Below are 18,825 nucleotides of genomic sequence, written 5' to 3'. Positions count from 1 at the left end.
CCTAAGATACGACGGGGGCTCTTTGCCCCTCCCCCCCCAACAAGATGTGGAACCTGCCAGACCTCAACGGGGTGCGGGATATCCTGCGCCCAGATGGGGTCTGCCGAGCAACGCGGTCTGATGGGGGGGCCATTTTGGGCCCCCCCCCCCCCTCAGATCTCGAGAACCACGCAATATAGCGACAAGCGGTAAACGGTGTTGGATAGCCCCAACGGGGAACTACCTTGTGACCCAATTTCATTGACCTCGGTCAAACCGATGACGTCACAGGTCAGGTCAAAGGTCGAATTTTCACCGTTTACAGGCATTTCAAGAAATGCGTTGTAAAATCGAGTAAAATGCATTTCATTGAAAATCATCGGTGGAGAAATGTTCTTCAAACAAATATTTTGCTATTTGAGGTCACTGATACCAGGTCAGGTCACAGAGGTCAGGTCACTGGGGGGGTCACAATATGAAAGTGTCGTGTGATACATGTTTTATGGTCCATTTTACATGACAAATGCGATTATGTGGGTCAGACAGACTTTAGGGCCGGCTTAGGTCACGTTTTGGTCAAGGTCAGGTCAAGGTCAGGTCAAGGTCAGGTCAAATTAGGTCAAATTTCAAAGTTGATATTTTTGCATAAAATGGGTATCGATTCGATGCAGCTCGTCACGGGGAGTTCAATGGTGGTCTCCGTTTTGCGCTACCAGGTCTAGAATTGCTAAAAATTGAGTTCAAAAATTTGACGTCATCAATTTTTAACAGTTTTTTTGCTATAACTTGGCCAAAAAAGAGGTATCGATCTAAAATTTGGTATGTATATCGAAGAGCGTAGGGACTATCACATATATTCCGTTTTTTTCGAAATTCGAAAAAAAAATTGGAAATTTTTTTAGTTTTTCTAAAAAAATCAATTTTTTTATTTTTGGGGGCCGAACTAGCAGTGAACTATGCCAAACTGTCGAAGTCGGTTGCACTATTACTGAATTGTGTGCACTCTTTCTATATTGGACCGTGCAAAGGTGTATGCCTATAGAGGAATTTTAAACATTGCAATATGTATAAGCTCACTGTTCGAGCCTCTGGCTACTCTTTCTGCTCGGCAGACAATCAAGCTCATTATACTTTGAATTATGTGGGTCCAGTCTCACAGTATAATGACCGGTACTTGTGCGTCGTCGGTATATTATAAATTGCACAATAAAGCACGCCATCTTTGCACGCGCAGCAGCAGCTGTCGCCTCGGTGATCTGTCGTCGCGCCGGTGTGCCCGCACCTGCTAATTAATCCCACCATCAGCAAATGTCCGGCGACAGCGCGCGCTTTGAAGTGTTGCGTCGCAGCCAAGGCCGAGCCGTTCACGCCTGCTCGGAGGTCGAGTCGGGCTTTCCAGCTGCGATCAAAGGTGCCGTCGGGAGCAGCGTCGTCACCGAACCGGTCCGGTACTCGGCCACAGAAGCCAGCCGCACGTGCTGCAGCGGTAGCCACCAGAGCCGTGTTCCCTGGAAGCGCGAAGAACTTCTGTGCGTGCGCGTGCGGGGCGACCGGTGACTGGTGCCTGGCGGTGTCCAAGAAGCGGTCCGTCCCGTTGGAGCCCGGAGGCCGCCGATGCACTGTTCGGGGAAGAAACGACACGTGTGACACAGAACGCGACTCAGCTGATCTTGATAGTTGTATGTGATGCAATGTTTCTTTGAGTATGATGATTATCAACAGAAATGGTAGAATTGACCTTATGCTTACAATAGTTGTAAGAGAAATTGATAAGAAGTCTAATCGATTTTTCGATTAATTTTTCTAATAGTTAACTTTTATGAGCCTAAGATCACTTCTACTATTTTTATTGATCTTGGACTCTTGGTGTTTGCTAACAGTTTGGTACCTACTTGTAGAATGCTTTGAAACGCATTTCCAATATTTTGTCCACAAAATTGAGCCTGACATAACCCATACCTACTAAGTTCAGAAGAGCTCTAAATGCGACCACACTCGATGCTTTGACTTGACCTTAGCCTCTAACTTGACCTCATATTTCAGTTTTAGGAACGCTTTAGAATTTTAGATGCATCTTGATGATCCCTTTCCTCAATGTCATCTTACACGTGTCTCGCTACGAAGCTTACTTTTAGCGATAATTCTGGGCTTGTTAAGCGCTCTCGCGCCTCACTCAACGATGTTCTGCTGGAGGTTCAGCCAAGCAGCATTTGAAACTCGTCTGGCTGCAGCATATCCACCCGCTCTCATTGTTTTTTTTATCGACTTTATACAGGCACTATCCTTTGTACACTACACATAACTGATGAATTTGGACAGTGTTTGTAGTCACTGGTGACATGAATTATCCGCCAGACGACAAACAACTTATAGTTCAAAACGTTCCTAAAGAACCGGCAGAGCTGTTGCAAAGTTTGCTAGAAGGCTATATACAGAACGACCCTCGTTTTAAATGGAAGCAGGGGTCATTTTTTGTAAACATGGATCATGAACAAGAAAGTAACGTTGGGCTGAAGGGTTCGTTGTTGATCTATTGGACTATCTAAAGTGGAGGGTAAAGTTTGCAAGTGTATTTGATAAACGGTTAGCATTGTCAATGAGTGTGGACGCCTGGTAGTTACGAATATTTACCCTACACCACGACCTCGAGTTGTTCCGTTTGTTGTGCTGTGGCTTATTCGTGCTGAACTTCCATAGAGGCATCCGTAACAGGTATGGATTGCCCAGTGTCCATTCTACACATCGATCACGACATAAACGGCTCACAACTCGCACATCAGAAACCGGACAGCCTCGTTGTAAATCTTAATGTATTTGCAGAACATTGACAACAATATATTTTACATAAAACAAGGTGCGTTGGCCGCGCGGGCTAGATATACCTCACTGGGAGCTCCGGCGGCTAAAGCTACGGCGACATCACCAGGTCACTTTTGTGCGTGTGACCTCTGGTGACCTCTGACCATTGACCCGACCTGCAGCCGATCCAGTCACCGGCGCCGCTCGACTAGACTGGACAAATAGGGTAGACAACATACCGATATAGACAACGCACCGTCCATGACCATGCGTTACGTTCACCACAATTTGTACGTCGCTACATTACACCCTCGCGCACGTGCGTCATGTTACGATTTTATACGTTACATCGTATACTCTATATAAAGAAAACAGGGCGGCCGGAGAGACTCTGATGTCATTCACGACAGCAGAGCGACGGTCCTGTCCATTCACGATCTAGATATCACCATATCGGGGCAGCGGAGCGGGGTGGGGAGGGGAAGTTGAGTCGTCCCTACACTATCGTCCGTGGTGGCGGGGAGGGCGGCGACGGTGCCCGCTTGGTGGGCACGCTGTAGGGCGAGTACCGACTGACGTTGGCCGCCAGCGAGGGGGCGGGCCGCGGGCAGGCGGACACCCCCATCGGTAGGGAGGAGGGCGGCAGGCCGGGCAGGCCGGGCAGCAGCTGCCCGCCGCCCAGCATTCCCAGCGGCAGACCGACGCCGTGCAGCGCGCTCCACTGCGACCAGAGCTGGGCGGTCAGCGGCAGCGGCGCCGGCGGGCCGCGCGCGCCCAGTGCGTACAGCTGGGCGGCCGTGTCCGGCGCCAGACCCCCCGGCAGGCCCGGCAGACCGGGCAGACGAGAGCCGAGAGCGGCCATCTGGGCGCGGGCCTTCTCGACCAGACCGGCACCATCCACCTCCATGGAGGGCGGAGGCAGCCGCGGGAAGCCGTACTGCTGCTGGTCCAGCATGAAGTCCAGGTTGTCCCTGAAAAGGAGAGAGAGACAGCCGTGAGAATCAGACAGTGACAGCGGATGAGCTATGGTGGGAGCCGCGCGATGGCGGCCGGCAGACAGTTGCGGAGCGGCCGGGCTACATTCGGCGCCGCATTCCCAGGCGCTGCATTCGCCGCGGCCGCGTCACAATGCAGGCTTCTGCGGCGGCCGGCGCGGCGCGGCTCGGCTAACGCGCCGAGAGCAAACGGCCGTCGAATTAGTGATAATTCGTACGAGCCGTAATGATAGAGTGACGATCGGTGATTTACGGCGGCGAGCAGCGGCGGGGCGAGGCGGTGGGCAGCGCGCTTACCCAACTGCTCCGGCGAGCTGCACTTAACGTTTCGGCTAATGTGGCAAACGTGGGCGCGGAGCCGTAAAAGTCTGCAACGGCGATTTAAAGCCTGTAATTTCGAATTATGCCGCTCGGCGCGCTCTGTGGGGCCGCCACAGACCAACTCGGCTGATGTTTGCCGAGCATGAAAACACAATATGGATGCGCCCAGCGCTCCGTATGACGTCATCTGGGCAGGGCCGCCGAGTGGCACACCCCCGTTATGTCCGGTGGTGGTGGTGACGCACAATGGCCGGAGACACAGGTGCCGAGACGAGGCGTCCCCCGGAGCCCTGGGCATCTCTCCGCGTCAGCCCAGAGTTCCAGGCAGGCGCATTGGCAGGTTTACGTCCAAACCAAGCACCCAGGTGCTTTGTTTGGGATTTTATGGATGTTTCTAATGTTTGTTGCCGATATAATTTATTGCCGCGTTTTACATGGAAGATAGCACTGGCCAGACAACGGTCGGCCGAGCGAGCGCGAACACTCAGGCAATTAACGACGGAGAACAAAGTATGTCAGAAGCGGCGGAGCGAGCACAGATTGGGCCCACTCTATTCTCAGAGACTAAACACCTATAAGTTTTCACGAGCGAGCAAAGCAAATGCGTTTAAAGATTTATCGCCGATCGGTCATACGACCATCAGGGACGGAATGGTCATTGTGTCACGGCGCATCGGCCCGCCGGGCGGCGGTACCCTCATTACTCGGGCGGCACTGTGCGTGGCCGGGCGGGGGCGGGGGCGGGGGCGTCCGGCATACGGTATTAATGTCGGGATTTGTTCAGCGACCGCCGGCGGCCGAGCGCCAGGTAATCACGCCGACACCGCCGCTCTAATAGTGATAAATGGTGAGCTCTCCGGGCGGCGCGGGGATCGTGGACCTCAGGTAATATCGGCGGAGAGATGGTGCGGCCGCGGGGAACGATCGCCAGAGAGTGGCCACGGTGTGTCGGCGCACGGTCACGGCAACTCCGGGGAGATTGTACTGCTGTTACGAGGAGCTAGGATTGTGGTGTTACAGGGTTTACAGTTCTGGTGGTGATTTATATCGCTGGCGAAAGGTGGAGAGCTGCTGTTTTGATGCAACTATGATTTACAATAACTTCCGACGCGAAGTGAGGTGACCATAAACATTGAGTCGCCTTTTAGCCGTGCAACATTCGTCAGTTGCAGCTTTCAGGCCCAACCGTGCAAGCCCAGGAAACTATTGTCAGTCAGCACTAAAATAATAGAAATGGTCACGCCGCGGCTTCTCACAAAGACGGCGCTTACTAATGACTACAAAAAGGAAATGCGGTGAATTATCAAAACTACCACCCTAATTTTCATAATGTCGTTAATAGCCAACAGAGGCAAGAAGTGACCAAAGGTCACGTCCAATGAGAGTCCAGTAGTTATCGTTGCTCTAATGACAACTTAATGCAACCGTGCCATCTGCCGGTGTAGCCAGCGGCCACCAACTGACACGTCGTGCATGAGACGGTGAGCCGCACTATGGGAAAAACTCCACCGGTGGCAAACACGAGTGCAAAACAACGAGCACTGGACTGGGGACCTTCGGCAGGGTTACCCAGCAGCTCGGTGGTCGGCATTGCAGCGGCCGAGGCCACCCATTCAAAGCCCGGCGTGGCCGACTGAGACGGCAGCCCTGTGGTTGCACCAGCTCAGCCTCTCAGCTCGGCTCGGCGGCGCCGTCACGGTGACTGCCCCCCCGCGCCGACAGATGGTCTGAGACATCACGGACGGCTCCGCTCCCCGGCACGGCCCGCTCGCTCTGCGCCGACCGGTCCGGTTCCGGCGGTCTCTGGCGGAGGTTGGGCTCCCCCGGCCGGCAGAGACTGGCTCCGATCTATCAACACAGCACCCCGCCGGCAGACCGCCACTCCCGGTCGGCCACTGGGCTAATTGACTCGAAATCAAACGCCTCACGTTTATCTTGGCGTCGGAACAAAACATCTTAATCACATATGCAGCTCGCGCGGTGGCGCCGGTCGCTGCGGCGTGCTGCGGCGCTCCGCTCACGATCACGGCGCGCTGCGGCGAGGTGCGGCGAAAAAACGGCGCACCGCGGCGGTCGGACCACCTTTGTAGCGCCCATCGCCGCCGGTCAGGGTTTACTTAATGGCTCAGGGGAGGTATGTTCTCACCTCTGTCGGCTCTTTTCATCTCGCGCCCGGCACGATTACCTGCATATTAAAGCATAATTACGGGTCACTTGAACCTTTATTAACGTCGCGATTAATGATATATTTTGATTGCGTGTCATTGAGTGGCGGCGGCGGCCCGGTCTCGGCACGGTGTGGAGGTGCGCCCCGCCCCGGCGCGCCGCGGTGCACGCACCATCCGATCGGCCACCCGGCCCCGCGCCCGCTCTAATTAAAGGCTGTGTAAATCTCGCACCTCCGCTAATTGAAATCATGTTCTGGGCCGAGCGGGCCGCGTTGGAGGTCGCGCCGGGGGCGCCGGCTGGCGTGTCCCAGAGCAGTATCGGTATATTATATTAATTTGGAGCGAATAAGGCGGCGGCGGCGCGGCGGTTCGTTAGAAGATGCGCGCCGTGGCGGCGGATGATTACCGGGTGGGCGCCGCAGATGAGATTGGGCTCCGCGGGCACCGGCCGCCTCTAATGGGCGGCTCGGTGGCGGAGAGAGAGCCGGCTGCCGGACCACCGCCGGAGGAGGCCGGTGGGACGGAGCTGGGACAGCAGGGTGGGACAGAGGGGTGGGACAAATCTGGGACAGCACGGTGAAACAGGATGGGGAGGGGGAGCTGGGACAGCCGGGTGAGACAGTGGGACCAGTCAAAGGCAGAACTTTTATAGGAGATAATGAACGAAGTTGGGACAGGTGGGAAGAAGCAAAGCCGTTCTACAGCTGACAGAAGCATTAGTCCGCTTGGATATTGAGCCGAAACGCCACCGAACTGCTCGACACTCCGGCGACCCATTCACGGCACCATCTGACGCGGCTGAGACCTCGGACCTCGAAGCTCGTCGTGATTGAGGTTCGCCGGACCATACGGCACGTGACCTCCGGGATCGGTGGGCGCCAGCGGCGGCGGCGGCGCTCTTTCATCTAGGCCATGATGCCATCCGGGGCCTTAATTTGATGAAGATTGGATGGTGAGCCGCTCTCCAAGGGAGATTCCGCCGAGGTGTGTGTATCAGAATGGGGAGGACACCTGACGTCGGCCGATGGACGCGACGAGGCACTCCTAAGAGGACGTGCCGACGTCGTTTTAGATGCTAATATGCATTTGACGAGCGACACCTACGGGGTCGTGCGGCAAAAACTTTCTCTGTCCGCGGGCGCCACTGCAGCGACACCTGCCGTGTGGCTCCAACACTATTGGCTCAGTCTGTGCGCCCACGCCGTGCCGCGAACACTGATCCTACACATTGTTCAGCGTTCTTGTCTTTCCGATTGTTCAGCGTTCCGATTGTAGTTGGACCACATCTGGTGAGTTCTCCCCACGTGGTGGGTGCATTACGCCGAGATGGCCTGGCTGGGCCGTGGTGTCGTATTTTTATGTTCGCCCAGTGGGCTCGCGGCACTGGCAGCCGGCTCTCAGTTAGGAACTGCCAGACCAAAGTACCAGTCGCTGGCTGTTTTATATTTTTTTTCTATCATTGCCTCTAGGGCCCTTGCCGCAGGTTCCTGCACCACCGACAACTGTGGTGTCCCCTACGGCCGCAGGGGCGCGCCGCGGCCCGCGATCGCGTCGTCGGCCATAGCGCGTTTGCGCCGGCGACCGTATACGCAGTTACGCTCGTGCCGCAATTCAGGGAGTTACGTCTTATGCTGCCACCAGACTGCTAGCCTCGTATCTTGTTGTATTCATCGCCCTGTCCACGCGCATGACCTAATGTCTCTGTGCACCCAAGGCCAAGCCACCCTGACGCCATCTTGGCGGGTCCGAGCAGCAATCGTGTGACCTCTACCCAGCGATCGCGTGATCGTGACGTCAGCGGTAGGTGTGGACACCTCCAGCGCTGGTGGCGCCGCGGCGGCAGCGACAGCAACTGCTGGTAGCCACGTGGCCGCCAGCGGCGCAGGCGCGGGCGTGTCATTACGTAACCGTCATCCGCGCCGTGAGGCGGCCCGGGTGATTCACCCGCCGTGTCGTCAGCTGACCGTGACCGTGGCCTAGCGGCCTTTGGCCCGGCGACCGGACCGCAGGTCCGCAGCTGATTGGGGGTCGTCTTGCACCGGGTCTGCAGCGGGCCATCTGGGCTGGAGTCAGGTCACTGCTGGCTGTATGCCACTCTGTGGGAAGCAGCGTTAGTCGGTCACAATTTGGCCAGACGTGTACGCAATCGTGTATGCCTGAGAGGCAGCGTTAGTCGGTCACAGATTGGCCTGACGTGTACGCAACCGTATATGCCTGGGAGGCAGCGTTAGTCGGTCACAGATTGGCCTGACGTGTACGCAACGGTGTATGGGCTGGAGTCAGCTCACTGCTGGCCGTATGCCACTCTGTGGGACGCAGCGTTAGTCGGTCACAATTTGGCCAGACGTGTACGCAATCGTGGATGCCTGAGAGGCAGCGTTAGTCGGTCACAGATTGGCCTGACGTGTACGCAACCGTATATGCCTGAGAGGCAGCGTTAGTCGGTCACAGATTGGCCTGACGTGTACGCAACGGTGTATGCCTGAGCTGCAGCGCTAGTCGGTCACAGATTGGCTGGACGTATACGCAACCGTGTATGCTATATCGGTTTCGTCCGCGTCCCACTCTGGGAGCGTCCAGGGCTTACGTAATTTTGTTTTTCTCATTGCAGGCATGCTCGTCGTAGGGGACAGCTATGCTGTCCACCTCCCCCGCCGCTGTTCGCCCCACCTTGCCGTGGCGGCGGCCGGTGTTCGCGGAGGCTGCGTCAATGACGACGGCTTCAGGCGCTGGGCCATCCGGGCCGCAGTTCGTGCCCGTCCTCGCGTGGTCACGCTCGTGGCGGGCGGAAATGACCTCGCCAGAAGGGACTGCCGCGTTCAGCGGTGGCTCGCCAACCTCCAGGAACTGACGCTCGGGCTCCTGGCAGCCGGAGTCGTTCGCGTCTATGTGCTGCCCATCCCTCCGCGCACAGGCTTTCCATCCAGCGGCGTGTCGGCGCGAATTTTCCGGCGGCGGCGCTGGGTGGCCAACAAACTGTTGCGCCGCCTTTTCCGCCAACCGCCGGTGCTCCTGCTCCACTTTGTGCCGCCACCTGACTTTCTGGCGTCGGATGGGGTTCATCCGTCCGCGGCCGGGTGGCGCACCCTGGAGAGCGTGCTACAGGAGGCTATGGACGCCTCCTCCGGGATTTAGCGTGTACCGGGTCGCTCCCGTGCTGTGTCGTGTGTGTCCCCCCCCCCCCTCCTAACCGGCTGGCCGTTTAAATACACATTCCCGCTAACATCGTCGTCTATTTTCATGCGTTCGGAGCTGCTATGCCACGGGCCAAGTCGTCGGCGGGCCGTGCCCCGGCACGCCCCCTGCCAGCGCCACGGACGGACGCGCCGCGACGCGCCACTACGAGACGCTCCGCGGCGGCCGCGGCCGCGTCTGGCGCTGGTGCCACGAGCCGCCGCACGCCCGCTGCTGCGGCGAGGCGACAGGCCGCAGTGATGGCCACCACTCCGCCCAATCCAGGGCGGGGCCATGCTGCTACAACGTCGGCCGCCGCCGCCTCGCCCCCTGACGCCGCGGTCATCGACCCCGCCGCTCTTCAAACAATGGTGGGCGACATGGTCCGGGCCGCCGTCGCCGCCGCTCTACCTGCCAGCGAGCCATCACCGCCGGCGACGGTCGCCGTGCAGCGCGGTCCGGCACAGCGTCTCCAGGATGGGCCAGCTGCCCATCTGACGTCCGCCGACCACGCCTACACGCCGGCTGCCGAACTGCAAGCCGGGCCAATGGCGCTCCCGGCGGTTCTCTCCGGCGCCCTTCCGACCGCCGCCGGCCCTGCTCCACCTGCGCACCTGCCAGCGGCGCAGTTGCCCGTCGCCGGCCGTCCGCCGGCACCGGTGGAAAATGCCGCAGGTGACGACCTAGCGGCCCGCGCTGCCGTATCCCCCGCGGTGGCGGCCCTCATCGTGTCCCATCAATTCATTGACCTAAACACTCTCCTCAACGACTCTATCCCCCCGGCAGAACCAGGGCTGTTTTGCCTTATCGACGGCCGTCTCCGTCCCTCGGTACAGCGCCGCCCAATCCCGCATTTCGGCGCCTGGGCCACCGCGTTTCTTCGATACGCGGCCGTGTACTTGGCTGCCCACCCCGCTGACGCCTCCGGTCTGTTGCGCCACATGCAACAAGTGTCCTCGCTGCAGGCGCCCGGCCTTGGATTCGCGTGGCGCGATTTCGATGAGGCCTTTCGGCGCGCACGGGGCCTCTGCCCGGAAGCTCACCCATGGGGCTCCACGGCGGCCACGTCTCCCATTTGGCTCACCGCAATCGCTCGCGGAATCGCCGGTTCTCGGGCCGGGTCTGCAGCCGGTGTAAGCGGCGAGGGTCGGGGCGGCTCTAGCCGGCCGGCCGCCGCGTCTGGCTCTTTTCGCGCGCTCTGCCTCGGCTACAATCGCGCCGCCGGGTGCCGCCGGTCCCCGTGCCTGTTCCGGCACGAGTGCCGCCTCTGCCGTGGCCCCCATAGCGTGCTCGCCTGCCCTCGCCGCGCCGCCCCGGCCCTCCCCGGCACCCGCCGCCCCGGCCGCGAATGACTCCCTCACTCCGCCGGTATCAGTCCCGCCCGACCACCTCGCGCTGCTCCTGACAGGTTACGACCCCGCCCTGGCCGCGCAGCTAGTGCACGGTTTTCGCTACGGCTTCCCGCTCGGCAGCGCCGAGGTCCCCTCTGGTGACTCGGGCGGCAACCTTCCATCCTGCTCTCTGGCGCCGGAAGTCGTGGACGCATATGTCGCGGCTGAGACGCGCGCGGGTCGGATAGCCGGTCCTTTCTGTCCCGCGCCGCCATGGATCGTCCGTTTTTCTCCCATTGGTCTAATCCCCAAAAAGTCTCCGGGCTCGTTTCGGGTCATTCACCACCTGTCATTTCCCACCGGCGCTTCCGTCAACGATTTCATTCTCCGGGAGCGCACATATGTTCAATACGGGTCGGTGGACGAGGCTCTTCGCCTGATTGGGTCCTTCCAACGCCCCTACCTCGCCAAAACCGATATTGAGAGTGCATTCCGCATCGTGCCCGTCCGCCCGGCGGACGCCGCCATGCTCGGTTTCCATTGGCGGGACTGCGCATACGTGGACCTTTGCCTTCCTATGGGCTGTGCCAGCTCTTCCCAAATCTTCCAGTCCGTCAGTGATGCGCTCGTCTGGATCGCGCAGAACAAATTCGGGGCGGGTCCCATTGTTTCTGTTTTGGACGACTTCCTCTTCATCGGCGAGTCGCACGCAGCGTGTCAGCGCTCGCTCGGCGGCTTTCAGGCCATGTGCCGTGACTTGGCGATCCCGCTGCGTCGCGACAAGACCGTGGCGCCGTGCCGGTCCCTCACCTTCCTCGGGGTGGTATTGGACCTTGAGCGCGGCGAGCTGCGGCTGCCAGCTGACAAGCTGGCACGTGCCAGGGCAGGCCTCACGAGCCTGCTGGCCCGCCGGAAAGCGCCCCTCCGCATGGTCCGTGAATGCACGGGGCTCCTCAGCTTTGCGTGCACCGCAGTGCCACTCGGTCGCCCGTTCCTACGGCGCATGTTCGACTTGTGTCGCGGCGTGTCGCGCCCTCACCACCGCGTCACGATCACCCGGGCGGCCAGACAGGATATGCGCGCCTGGCTGCTGTTTCTAGACCGTTTCCCAGGCCGCGCGATTCTCGCTCACCGGCGCTGGTTGTTGGAGCCGGGTCTTATCCTGGAGACGGACGCCTCCAGCTCGGTCGGGCTCGGTGCCATCTGCGGCGAGGACTGGCTCCTGGGGCCGTGGCCCGCGTCCCTCCGCGAGGCCCCTATCAGCGTTTTGGAACTAGTGGCTGTCGCTGTAGCCGTGCACGTGTGGCGAGATCGGTTCGCGCATCGCTGCGTCCTTGTGCGCTCAGATAACTCCGCTGTGGTGGCCTGTATAACCTCTCAGTCATCTCGCTCGCCTGCCCTAATGCCATGGCTCCGATTCCTTTTTCTCACCACCGTCTCTCATAACATTCTCGTGCGTGCCGTGCACACACCCGGCATCGCCAATGCAGCAGCTGACGCCCTGTCCCGCGGTCTTGTGCAGGTCTTCAAGGAGCTCCGCCCGTCCGCAGCAGCCACGCCGACGTCCTGGGACTGGCCGGCCTGCGGCACGCTCTCACCGTTCACCAGCTAGCTGGTGCCGCGCTAGCTCCTGCCACCATTCGCTCTTATCGAGCAGTGTGGGGCCAAATCCGCGTTTTCCTCACTCTGCCGCCCACTGCTGCCCTGTTTCCCATCTCAGTGGCCGACACTGCTGATTTCCTGGCCTCTCGACACGAGCAGGGCTGTTCCGCTTCCACCCTCGCCGCCGAGGCGTCTGCCATCTCCTACGGCCACAAGCTAGCCGGCGCGCCGGATCCCACGGCGGACTTCCGGGTGCGACAGCTGTTAGCGGGATCCCGCCGGCTACGGCCGAGTGCGGACAACCGCCTCGCCGTCTCCCTGACCGAGCTCGGCGAGCTCTGCGCCGCACTCCATTTCCTAGGCCTCTCCCCGGTAGACCGTGCTGCATTCCGTGCCATCTTTACATTGGCTTTTCTTTGCTATGCTTCGCCCGGGCGAGGTCGTGCGCGGCCGAGACTTGACCCACACAGTCCGACTCAGCCACGTGAGTCTCGTCGGCCCCCAGCTTTCTCTCACCATTCCATCCTCAAAAACGTCGGCCTCCCCGTTCACCACCACGCTTCGAGCCCGGCCTGATCTTGCCACGTGTCCGGTCGCCGCTGTCCGCGACTACCTCGCGGTCCGCGGCACGGGCCTTCCTGATGACGCACTGTTTATCGGCGGCCATCGCCGCCCTCTGACATCGCGCGATCTCACTCGCGTACTTCGCATGGCGGGCCGTCGAGCTGGTCTCAACCCAGCCCGCCTCTCCGGGCACTGCCTTCGCATCAGCGGCGCCTCCCACGGCGCCGCAGTCGGACTAACGGAGCCTCAACTCTGCCACGCCGGCCGCTGGTCGTCCCAGGCCGTGCGGCGATACGTACGGCGGCCGGTCTCCCTCCTTCAGGCATCCTAAGCGGCGGGTCCCGTCCAAAGAGGGTTAACGTTGCCGGCCTTCCGACTGATGAATATGGGTCTGTGTATTCGTACGTTTGTACACCCGTCATGCACTTTGGGTGCAGATTACGCTTACACAGCCAGCAATGCATGGAAACACAGTACCACAGGCGGCGGCGGGGTGGCGGTGGACAATCGGAAAGACAAGAACGCTGAACAATGTGTAGGATCAGTGTTCGCGGCACGGCGTGGGCGCACAGACTGAGCCAATAGTGTTGGAGCCACACGGCAGGTGTCGCTGCAGTGGCGCCCGCGGACAGAGAAAGTTTTTGCCGCACGACCCCGTAGGTGTCGCTCGTCAAATGCATTTCTCCGTTCCGCTGCGCTTGCAAATGCATGACTGATGAATATGGGTCTGTGTATTCGTACGTTTGTACACCCGTCATGCACTTTGGGTGCAGATTACGCCCATGACGTGATAGGCAGGCTGTCTGTGGTGGAGGGATTGCCAAGGCGGATACCGGCAAATAGGGCATTGCTGACGGGCAAAATTATACTGCACCATTGCGGGCCGGCGGGCGGCGTCGGAACGGCGCTTCTTTCGCGCCTGGCTAATTTATTTTCACGTGTTATCCGGGCACTGACGATGTGCAAAATGTAATGATCTCATAGAGGCCTGTTGGGCCGGTCGGCTATGGCGGCGGTCGGCCGCACCAAACGGGCCGCTGCAGACCGCAGTGAGGGCGCGCTCCGCCGCACCGCGCCATCTGGGTACAAACTTTTATATTATGATAAACCCGAGGTTATTTGCATCAATTTGCTATCATCAGGGCTAATTATTATGGGCACTGGAGGCGGTGCGCGGGACATGAAAAGGCATGCCGCCGCTCGCCAGCGAGCGGCCGGTGCAGGCGGCTCGGAGGTGCCGGCCGCTGGGAGTCCGCCCGTCGGCCGGCCGGCAGCCGCGCGGCACTCCTCTCGACAGGTCACAAAAACGACCGCCGTGTCAGTCGCACTGCTGACCCAGTAATCACACGGCCGTCTCGCCAAACTAAGGCGCGACCAAAAGGCGGTCCTATCTCGGCAGGCCGATAATTCCGACCGCCGATCGCCGCCTAGCTCCGCCCCGCGCCGCACGTTTTTCTCGCCGATCGGGACCACACACGCTTTCATGTGGCCGCCGCGCCGGCCGCTGCCCGCCGCCGGCCGCGCGCGCGGCAAAAAGCGCGCGCCGCGCCGGAAGTGGCGCGTTGCGGTGATGTATGTCGACAGTGGCGCACGGCGCAGCGCGGCACAACCGAACACGAGCCTGTTTTGATCGCGCGCCGCCGCGGAGTCACCGACGCGAGACGTGCCTGAGGGCACGCGCGCCAGCGGAGACGGCCGGCGCGCGAGGGGGCGGGGCGCCGAGCCGACGGGCAGCTGCCGGCGGATAGAGGATGTGAGCGGGAGACAGAGGACGGGAGCAGCACACCTGACGACCGCCTGACAGGCTCCGCCACTGAGCTGAGAGGTGCGCCCGTCAGCCGCTGAGCCGTCCGGTGCTAAACTCAGCCACCAGCCGCGCTCAGTCATCAACACAATCTCCGGCCCGCTTTCCGACACTCACCGCTCATAATCTGTCAGCCGAGACGAGTCCCTGAAGCCCTTGGCGAACGGGTTGCTGTCGATCTTCAGCTTGGTGATCTGCAACACAACAAACGGAGTGGGATCAGTCGGCGGGCGGGCGGTACACTCAGTTTCCGGCTGGCAGCAGCGGCCAGCGGCTGCGGCGGCGGCGGCGGCGGCGGTGAGGTGGCGGACTTCAGAAGCGCCGCCGCCACCGCCGGCGCCGGCAGCCAGGCTCGCTCGCTCTGTGATCCAATTAGGCGTTGGCTGGCCGCGCGCTGACTGAGTGACGTACTGACGGGAGAGGGCGGCACAGACGGCCACCGAGAGCCCTCGAGGCGCGCGCGCTGCCGCCGGTCCGCCATGCATCACTGGCGGCCACTTGAGGCGGTGGCCGCGCACGCGATACCACGCACGTAGTTATTTGGCCGGGAAATTACCGGTCATGTGTAAAATCGGGAGAACGCGATGTAAAACAGGCAGTTCAAATGGTAAAATGGTGGAGAAAACGAACATACCGAATAGCTTTTCAGAGCAGCGTTTCCTAATTATTTTCGATCATAGGATCTTTTTTTGTGTGTCCCAAATGTGAGGAAACCATGTCCATCGGCCGATCGTCGTCGATGACGTGACAGTAGATTTTATCAGCTGACCGCGACGGTCCTTCGCGGACCATCGCAGTTGTCATCGGACCGTCATCGGACCGACATCGGACCGTCATCGGTGGGACATCAGTCGGCCATCGCTGACGGACCACCACCACTGACAATTAACGCCCCCCCCCCCACTCACCGGAAACCGGGAGACGCGACCGCGCCGTGATAATAGTGATGGACGGCCGACGGGCGTGCTGTCCTCGGACCGCCGCCATCGCCGCCAGTGCGCCGCCAGTGTCGCCGCGTCACGCGCGCCACCCACCCCCGCCCGGCGGCGAACCGACACGCACCGTGCGCCATTTTGATGCGGCTATCGGCTGTCACGGAGGAGCCGATCGGCCGCGACCGGTCTCCGGATGACAGACCGGTTTCCGAGATGGACGACGAGGGGCGGCTCTAGCGAGACAGTGTGCTTGGTTACGTTTCGGTAGCTGAATATCGACATGAACTACGGATGTCTTGAGTTACATACTTGTTAAATTATTTTTGCGTTAGTTGGAACTTCGGTGAAACAACTCAAAAACTAAAATTTTCGATGATGAAAAGACCTCAACCTTACCATTGAATATCGTGAGTTAGGTGAGTATATTGTACAAATTTGAAAATTATTGTGCGTGCTCTGAAAATTTATGGGGAAGAAGCAATATTGCAGGTTGCAAGAGAACATCGAGTCATTAATAATCCAGAACGGCGTGTAAAATTGCAGGCGTTAGCTTGCGGTAAGCCGGAATGCCGCACTGTGCTGGGGCGGCTGACCCGTCCCCCGCCGGCGCACCTGCCTCTGCGGGCCATTTGTCTCTCCCGTCCGCGACCGCCGCCCGGCTGATCAGTCTCTCCGGCGTCAGACCTCGCCCGCTAATTCCTGGCTCCCGCCCCTCCTCTGCGCGCCCGCTGATTGGCCGCTGCGGCCGCGCTGATCCTCTAATACCCCCCTGAACAGCGGCCCCCGCCCCTCATCATCCCCCCCCTCTCCGCCACCTCCGCCACCCGGCACCAGGAGGATAAATACACCGTTTCCTGGGCCATCTATCACAGCGTAAAATTCCGTGCGCCGGAGTGGAACGATTTCTATTCGTGTTTCCCAGGCTGGCCGTGGGGCGTGGCGTACAGAGAAGGGTACATCACACGTCAAGATGATTGGTTACAAAAAATCTGCTAACACCGACTACCTACTTAAAGAGAAGAGGTTTAAATAGGCGCCAGATATGCCGACCAGATCAACGTGGTCGGTCTCTATCATATTATAACTAATGTGGAGAAAGTATATTCCCGCCAAGTTCATGCAGAAATACGAAAAAGTTTAGTGTTTCCTCAATCCTCAGCCATTACTGTTCCCTATGATAAGCTTGCGACTCGCTCCATCCGTTTACTCACCAGCTGGTTCTGGTAGGCGGTGACGGCGGTAAACACAGTCTCCGGGAAGATGAACGTCTTGTGCTTGACCTTGCTGAGGTCGTCGATGGCCGAGGCGTTCATGTCGTTCTCCAGCAGCACCAGGTGTACCCGCGGCTGGTACTTGTGCATCGAGTTGAGCACGATCTGCAGCAGACGGACGCCGCGTGACAACACAATGCGTCGCCTGTGCCGCAGCGCGCCGCTGCACGCCGCGCTCAATAGCCGCTTCATCATCGGCCGGTGATTTCCATTTTAGACAAAACCGCCGGTGACGTTCGAACGGGGGCTAAGCCGGCACCCGTCGTGTGCTGGGGCCATCCGCGACCGGCGCCACCCCCGTCTGAGACAGGGGGCAGGGAAGACCACAAAGAAGCAAGAGAAATCAATTGTATTCGCTGCTCGTGATCGATTTAACGCTTCTGGGTCATTATACGTTGTGAAAGCCATCGAAGCCATTGTTCAGTGAAAGTTATTGTTTTACGTTCACAACCAGTCTACCAATCGTGACGGTTTCAAAGATCAATTTAAAGATCAGTATTACATGATTAAATTTTACGTTTAATTGTCTTGCGCTATCGTCTGCTTCGGACTTTAGGTACTGACCAATTCTTAGACCTTCAGTCATAATGCAATAACATACCTGACCCTGTTTGTCCATCTCATTATTTGTCAGTTTGGTCTTCTCGAAGGAGACCACCTGTTTCTTGAGCTGCTCGCCGTTGAATGGACAGTCGGGGTGCACGTAGAGCCGGGCCGGCGCCGGCGGGTCCGCCTTGCCGGCCACCAGCCACGACGAGCGGTGGTAGGCGTAGCGGTAGCGCTTGTTGTCGACGGGAACGATGTCCTGGATGACCGCATACCGCTGCTGGGGCTCCACGCCCGTAAACGAGCATCGCACCGTCGGAAACATGCGCCTGCCGGGGACAAAAACGACGCGTTTCAGACGGGTGGTGCGGCGAGACAGGCGGCGCGGCGGGCGGCGGCGCACAGTGGCAGGCGGCGCACGCTCCGCTGCCAGCGATGTGTCTGCGTCAGTGCGTCAGTCTGTGTGCTGTCTGCGTCAGTGCGTCAGTCTGGCGAAGTGCCTGCGTCAGTGCGCCAGTCTGGCGAGGGGCCTGCGTCAGTTTGCGAGGTCTCATGCACCAGTGTGTGTAAGCGCTAGTCTGCTCTGTCAGTCTGCCCGATGACTGCGGCCGACAGTCTGCGGTCGGTCATACGACGATCCGCTGCCGGTTCGTGTCCGGTCGTCTGCGGCTGACTCACAGAGCCACTGTCAGACCACTGGCGGCGCTCTGTTTAACAGACACCAAAGGAAGCCGCTGCGGATGGACTGGTGTCCGGTTCGTGCGGTTAGGACGGCGGCATCATCCCTCATCGGCTGAGAGCAAAGCTGTGTCGGCATCGGTCCATCCGAGCCGCACGTGTGCTGAGACGGCCCTGTTGTCGACTCGTCTTGCACGGAGCAAGTGCAGTCTGTGTGCCCCCTCTCCCTCCCGGTGAGGGTTTCCGGAGGCCTCGTGCTCCCCTCGTTTCATCAGACAGCCAGACAGACAGACAGGGGCTCTTTGAGCGCGCTGCTAGACATATCCAAACAGTGTTGGGTGTTCTTGCGGCTGCAGCCTGCCACCCGGCTGGTTGAACAGCTGATTACAGTTTGCAGAGACAACAGGGGGGCGTTCATTCATACGTGTGATCGGGCTCAATGATTGGGGCGGAGCTGCTGGAGGTGTTGGTTTGACCCCGGTGCTCTCGAGCGGCATGGCTGGGGGGGGGGGGGGGGGGAGGCGCTATACTCATGGAGTGCAACTAGAGCCTACTGTGGAGTGTGGAGCCCTCTGGGAGCGGGCGATTGTGCAGCATGGTGTCGATGTATCTCTCAAACTAGACGCTTCATCGCAGCATAAGCTCTTTAGAGAAGCTT

The 18,825-nt window shown here is 59.5% G+C and overlaps 2 protein-coding genes across 2 annotated transcripts in view; one reads left to right on the top strand and one right to left on the bottom strand.

Annotated features, from left to right (window-relative positions):
- Positions 1-2,771: 2,771 nt before the first annotated feature.
- The window catches only part of LOC122380530 (T-box transcription factor TBX20-like), a 47,633-nt gene continuing 31,579 nt past the window's right edge, over positions 2,772-18,825 (bottom strand). The window contains exons 3-6 of the mRNA XM_043363750.1: positions 17,545-17,818; positions 16,884-17,048; positions 14,855-14,931; positions 2,772-3,749 (exon numbers count right to left, since the gene is read on the bottom strand). Of these exons, the coding sequence (XP_043219685.1) occupies positions 3,275-3,749; positions 14,855-14,931; positions 16,884-17,048; positions 17,545-17,818 (991 nt within the window). The 3' untranslated portion in view covers positions 2,772-3,274. The remainder of the gene's footprint in view (positions 3,750-14,854; positions 14,932-16,883; positions 17,049-17,544; positions 17,819-18,825) is intronic.
- Positions 11,491-12,775, top strand: LOC122380531. The gene is made up of 2 exons (XM_043363751.1): positions 11,491-12,050; positions 12,096-12,775. Exons 1-2 carry the CDS (start codon positions 11,513-11,515, stop codon positions 12,377-12,379), a joined length of 822 nt encoding a protein of 273 aa, XP_043219686.1. The 5' UTR covers positions 11,491-11,512; the 3' UTR covers positions 12,380-12,775.

This window comes from Amphibalanus amphitrite, unplaced genomic scaffold (genome assembly GCF_019059575.1).
Source record: "Amphibalanus amphitrite isolate SeventyFive unplaced genomic scaffold, NRLGWU_Aamphi_draft 000100F_arrow, whole genome shotgun sequence".
Lineage (NCBI taxonomy): Eukaryota > Metazoa > Arthropoda > Thecostraca > Balanomorpha > Balanidae > Amphibalanus > Amphibalanus amphitrite.
This window is presented reverse-complemented; position numbering and strand designations above follow the sequence as displayed.